This window comes from Rhinolophus hipposideros, assembly GCF_964194185.1.
Source record: "Rhinolophus hipposideros genome assembly, chromosome: 25".
NCBI lineage: Eukaryota > Metazoa > Chordata > Mammalia > Chiroptera > Rhinolophidae > Rhinolophus > Rhinolophus hipposideros.
The window spans coordinates 7,515,496-7,522,229 of record NC_138071.1 but is presented as its reverse complement, the minus strand read 5'-3'; the positions used below and the strand labels follow the sequence as shown (position 1 = coordinate 7,522,229).

Below are 6,734 nucleotides of genomic sequence, written 5' to 3'. Positions count from 1 at the left end.
TGGTAGAAAGGGCAGAGTATGTACTTGGAAAAGGCTAGGATTTTGATTTTGTTTATTTGTTTTTTTACCATGCTCACATCATGAATGTAAAGTTCTGCCTCCTTTTCTGATTTGTTTGGCCTTGTCTTGTTTTCTCATGTCTCTCCAAGCAGGTAGGTAGAGATTTATGTGCCATTTTAGCACCCCCTCCCTCCATCGAAAGAGGATGAGGCCTACAGAAAGAGGATTTTAATGATGTGATGGGAAGATTTTAGAAAGTACTTTGAAAACCACTATCTTGTTGTAAACTCTGTTGAAGAGATGTCTTCAGGAGATCGAAGTAGAAAAATGATTGCCAATGTGGCAGAAAGGAAAATACAGGTGGTGTAAGATTATGAATAGCAGTGTGAGCAGAGCATACACCTAGCTGTTTTCCCTACATATCTGCTTGAGGAGAATTTGGTCTGGAATCTTCATTGCTATTTCTTTTGCACCTGTCACAATATCTAGCCCATTCTATGCACTCAAGAATTTGAGTTATATGTAGAATGTACAATCGTAACCTAATGGATTTCCATGGAAAAGCCAGAGGGGAAAAATGATAAGGGAAAGGGGGAGAATAATCTAGTAAAATAATGATTAGTGCTTTAGAGAAAGGAAGGAAAGGTAAGGCGGGGTGATAAAGAGCAAAGGATTAGAAGGTACAGGATGATCTAATATTATTTGCACTAAAAGCTTTTTGCAATAAATATATTTTATAAATGTCTTAGGCAAACATGCTGTTCAAAAGTAATAATTCTTTTTAAGTAAAAATATGACTCTTTTGAGAATTTTTTTTACAACCCTAAATACAACCAGCTCAGGTAGATACAAATTTAAACTTATTTTTTCAAAATAATCGAGTGGCCTGCACAGTTATGTTGAAAATTCTGATGAAGTTTACTCAGTACAGAGCAATAACTACTTTTGTACCAGTGAGTTAATAAAACAAACATCTTAATAACACTCTTGGAAGAGGAGATGCCTTTCTTATGAAACTCTGAGGAGACATCCATTTGATATCAAGAACCATTTTTTATTCTTTTGAGCAATGTTGCTGGCAGACATTGATATAACTCCCCGGAGGCTAGTTCTAAGCCCACATTGTAACTAAGTTGAAGAAATAGGGAGGTGTATTGAACCTTTTAATGCCGGATTGACACCTCAATAAATCAAGGACTATAAAGGAAAAGAATTATAAGGGAAAAAATGGAGACCATCCGTAGTTATCACTGGTGAAAATCACTCTGTACTAAATGATTTATTCTGTCTTTTTCTCTCTTCTAATAATCTTTCAACATTTCCTTGCTTTTTGTCCCTTATTGAACAGAAACTATATTTTTAAAAAAATGAATAAAACCTGGGTATGTGTATGAATAAACATATGTAAATAAACATACACACACATATATAGACACATACATATAGCTAGACAAATAAATCACCCTGTCTGTTTCCCTAGGTAACAGAGTCTTTGACTAAGAATCTATTGAGTTATTATGATCAAAGTTATTACCTCAGAGCATCTCTTTGCTTAACTCAAGAAGTGTTGTTCAAAAAGTATGTAAGGTCCGGGCAGTAGCCTTGGTTCTCTCCAGTCCACACTATGCAAGAAACAAGTAGCATGTATGGTACAGTGTAATAAACTGTAGGTCACACATTGCAGACAGCACCCTATTTGAAAGTCTCATTTATAAAAAGACAACTGATTTTAACCACACTACCTCTTTTTTAATGACCAATAAATCCTTGTGATATACTTAAATTATCATAATTAGTACATATGAAGTTGTCAAGATATTTCCAAAAATTAGCATTTAAAGCAGTGGCACACTTTTATCTTTAAAGGATATCATCTTTTATATTGAAGTCTTTGCCTGATTTCCCATTATTGGCAGAAAGATGCTATCTCTACTGGTTTAGACTAGATTTAAGTGTTACTCACAATTGACGGGTTCTTTTGAGTTTGTACATGTTACAGAGTTCTCCCAAATATGTATCAGAAGTGTGACACATCCTAGATTTTAGAAAATAAGAAAGTCAAAGAACAAAGGATAACAGTTGTTGTCCTGTTCAAGCATGCACGTGTTTTATTTAAGTATTCTCCAAAGGTCTATTTTTTCCAGCATAATGCAGATATTATGCTATCCTTTGAAATAAGATATATGGATTTCGAACAAAATTGCCAAAAACAAATGACCTTGGTTACTCCATATGGTACACAGAAATAATTACATTTCATTTACAATACAGATGCACTTAACACAGTCATCAATAGTCATCCACCACCAACACGGTATATTTTTAAATCACCTAAAACACCAAAAAGTTTTTTTTTTCTTTTCCAACAGTCTAAAGAAAGTAATAGTTTTGGATAAATGATAGGTTGAAAGGGAGGCAGAATTGTCAATTGAAGTAATCTAATTGCATTATTTTAAAATGTAATATTTAGAACATGAAAAATAGAACTTCTCATGGGGAATCACCTAAATATTCCTGATTGTGTTTTCTTTAGTCTACTTTTTAAAAAAGTTTTTCAACAAATGCTATCAAAGAAGTTTTACTATATATTTGCTCTAGAAGCATAAAGTGACATGAGGCAGGTGTTAATATAATTGTTAATATTCACACTCTAGGAAGGTTAGTAATTTTTAAAAAGACGTACTAGAAATAAAGCCAGTTCTTCCCGATAGTAGAGTTCATCTTACTTTTATTCAGCAAACGTTTATTAAAATCTACTGTGTGTACAGCATTGTTCTAGAAGTTGTTCTAGAAACGAAAAGCAAGAATTTCTGGCTTTACTTGAAAATGGTTGGATTGATTCCTTTTATGATAAATTATGATAAGCATTTTAAAATCTCTATAGTAGAGGGATAATTATTAACTCTTTCCTTGTATGAAAGCTAAACTTTATTCCTCACACTGGTGGCTTGGAATGAACAAAACTTTTCATTTGACATAAAACTTTTTTACACTGTCACATGCAGACATGTCTGCTGATAAATTTTAAAGGTGAAAAGGTACGAAGACTTTTCACTTAAATGTACATAAAGATCAACTTTGCATCATTAAACTCCTGACCTCCTGATTTCGTGGAGAAAATTGCTCCTTTCTGAGATAAATTTGTGCCTCTTTCCCCAACAGTGTAGAAAGCGTACTTTCATCAAATATTGTTACATAAAGCACTCCAGTTTATCTCTGCGTTTCAATTCAGATGATTCTCACAATGTATTTGAGATCTAAAGCAAAATAAATGATACATTGAGTGAGATTCTGGGATAACTGATCCTGTGATATTAGTCCCAGCCAACTCTTTTCACAAAACATACAGTACGTATATCCAGTAGCTGGGCTTTCCCAAGACAGCAAAGAGTCTAGAGATAATTCTTAGGTGTCAACTCCTTTTTCCCGATTTTTGACAAGGGGATTGACGATGGCAATCTACTTATAATTTTGGGGGGAATACAAAAGTAGGAAAGTCATTTGCACTACAAAATGTTAGTCCAGTTGATGACGATAAACCAATAGAAAGGTGCTATAGAAACAGAGGAATAAGTAATGCATTGCCACGGGAACACAGCAGACCAAAGAATATTACTGAAAAACATTTATGACACAAGAGTTTTGGGTAAAAAGTTATCTAAAACCTGGCCACACTAGAAATTTTTCTATGAATGTGGCTGTTACTGTATTTATGAAGATCTGGAAAGTACAACAACAAAAAATCCTGATTCCTGATACAACAGGTGTACACTGAATTATTGCAGTTGTAACAGTATCTAGGTGCAAGGTAAAATGATAATTGATACAGAACTATCTGAACACTTTAGATGTACTATGGAGCATTCCTATGAGAAATGCTAGAGTTCTAAAAGGAGTTTATTTGCACAGCTCACCATGGAACATGAACAATCGCTTGTTGTAAGTGCACAGAAATCCCCCCTTTCTACAATTATAATTTATCATGCCTATTCTGAAGACAACATAAGGAAACTGAGATCACTGCTCCAAAGCATGCATGATGATGGTTTCCTTCAGTCAATACAAATGTGTTGCATGACTTTTTATTTTTTTAATATGCAATAATCTTCATCATAGCCAATGTTTATGGTTTTAACAGGAAAAATTTGTATCAAAATGTTTTCCATATTTTTTTGTTTTGTTTTGCATTCAACTGGAACATTAGGTTCAAAGATTTATTTTATTTATTTTATTAAAAAAGAGTCCTGGTCATAAGAAGCATCAATAGGTGGCATTTCATTGTGCTCATTTGCAAAGTCAACGGGCCACAGACTATACACCTCTGTCGAACAGGTCAAACTCCGTCTAGAAATGCCATTTGGTGGTTGTATTTCCATCCTCTAGTTTGGAAGCTTTGTGTTTTTTTGTTTTTGTTGTTTTTTGTTTTGTTTTACTACCAACCTTCTCACTTTGATGTTTTTATCTGCAAAAGGTTCATTGTTTCTTCTTTCTTCCACATTGGGATTCTTTCCACAACCAGGGCTCAAATTCTCTTTCGACCTGATTCCAATTGTCTTACAAAGCAGACACTCTGACAATGTTTCCTCCTGAGTACTCAGGAGATTCTGGCCTGTCATCTCCTTCGGGGGTGGTTACTGGAGGTGTTGGGATGCTTATTATTGCTGTAGTCACATAAGGTTGTTCACAGTTTAGTTTAACACACTCTTCCATTTTGGCATTTAAACTGGATCGGCTGATGAGGAAAAAATAGATTTAAGAAGGTAAGTTGTTTACTTACAATATTTTTTCCCCTACAACTGAGGAATACATATTTTTACATTTATAGGTAACATTTTAAATGTCTAAGAGCAATCACCATGATTTAAAAAGATGAGGCATCAAACCTTAATATATGTTAAAGTGAATATAGGTCAGCTCATTCATATTAAATAAATGTCTAAAAGTCAGCTGAACTTGGTTCTATGAGTGCTTCTTAGATCAAGTGTTTTCTATAAAAAAGCAAGAAAGAAGATCAGGTAAGTTTTGGAGACCCTGGGTTGAGCAAAGTAAAATAGTTTTCTCTAAGACAGAAGCTCTGAAAGGCCTGAGATACCATTAGGAAAAGGCTATATCCTGTGGATATACCTTAACTCCTTGACCCCAGAATCATTTTACTATCCTGTCTCTTTGGGATATATGGTACCCTGAAAGCTCTCAACTTAGTGCCAGCCAAATGTTAAGAGCCCCCCAAATTTAGACATCACTAATACTTATAGACTTTCTCAAATGGTATTCTTGCGTGAGTGATATACTCGAAGTGGGGACGGGTAAAAGGGGAAAGGAGCAAGGAGGGTACACACAGGAACGTCAAAATATTTTCTTTTCATGGAAAGCAATTTAAATGTTTATATCCTGAGATTTTCTTTCGAAACACTTTTCCATTTTCTGTTTTGGAATGGTATAATATCTTCGAGACAGAAATTGTTCATTGCTCCAACATTTAATATTCTGGTCCCAGAGACATCAGATTTATGTAAATCAACATGGCCCGAATTCAGAACCTCATCCAGGTTTTCCACAAAGAGTGTTGGATGCCAAAAAAGAAGTAGCACTGAATTGATGGTTGTTAATCTAAAACTATAAGCTATTTAATTTGAAGAACAAAGTAAAATTATTTTGGCAAAAACTGAGTTTTTTAATGACTTGTAAAAAGAAATAGTGCATAAAAAGAAACTAAGGGAAAATAGCAATAGAAAAATTTAACTTAATTTGTCCTTAAATTCACCAGGGGTAAACAATTTTAGCATTTCCCTTATCTTTATTTGGATTAGAGATAGTTTTATGTTCAAAATTGTATATTGATTCAAAAGATTTACGTGGGCATAGTTTTGTTTTTCACTGTCCCATTGACTGGGTTGATCTATTTTTAGGTGCCGTTGAATAGTTTTCAATCATATCAATGTCAATTTAATGTTTTTCCTTTAGTAGTATTGACTATTGTTTTGGGCTATTTGTGTTCACCTCAGGGGCTCCCGAGTATAGAGGTTATCTGCTCAAATTAGAAATAATTATGGAGTTGAAGAGGTAGAAATACATTTGTGCCTACCTGACCGACCATCTTATCTTCTTTCTGCCCTTTTAATATGGATAGAACTACTGATTCTGACTCTTAATGACTATTACAATATATCTATTGTGCTACTTGTTGCAGACTAAATTTTATCTCACTCTAAACCCTAGCAGTTAGGATTTAGATGCCACTGAGGTAGCAACATGACCGCAGGTAGAGATGCATTTTGAGGACCAGCACACATGTGTGTCCACACACAGATTAATCTCAGGTACCTGTTAGATAGCGGGGTTCTCTCCACACATCTGATCTGAATTGTACTGAGTTCTTGCACACTGCCTCGGTGGCTTCCAGACACGTTGGCGTTTGGGATGCGGAAAGTTTTTTTGTGTCGTCGTGAACAGCAAGTGCTGGTGACTCCTTGTTGTGAAGAGAGAGAGGGGCTGTGACTTGAAGGACGATTAACAGTTGCGACTTCCATGCAGCTTTCTTCAAAGACTTGTTCATCCACAAACTCGTGATTCTGTTCCATAGGCATAAGAAAATGTAAAGACAGACAGGAACACACATTAACTTTTTAAAAGGAAATGAATTTGCTTTATTTTTAAAACTCAGAAATGCCCATGTACATTTAGACTAGCCAGTGGGTAACTAATACCATTTTTATTAAGATTAGAATGCCAAA

At 34.7% G+C, this 6,734-nt stretch overlaps 1 protein-coding gene across 1 annotated transcript in view; it reads right to left on the bottom strand.

The window, feature by feature from the left end:
• Nucleotides 1-2,085: 2,085 nt before the first annotated feature.
• The window catches only part of KCND2 (potassium voltage-gated channel subfamily D member 2), a 471,609-nt gene continuing 466,960 nt past the window's right edge, over nucleotides 2,086-6,734 (bottom strand). The window contains exons 6-7 of the mRNA XM_081038723.1: nucleotides 6,325-6,572; nucleotides 2,086-4,732 (exon numbers count right to left, since the gene is read on the bottom strand). Of these exons, the coding sequence (XP_080894849.1) occupies nucleotides 4,555-4,732; nucleotides 6,325-6,572 (426 nt within the window). The 3' untranslated portion in view covers nucleotides 2,086-4,554. The remainder of the gene's footprint in view (nucleotides 4,733-6,324; nucleotides 6,573-6,734) is intronic.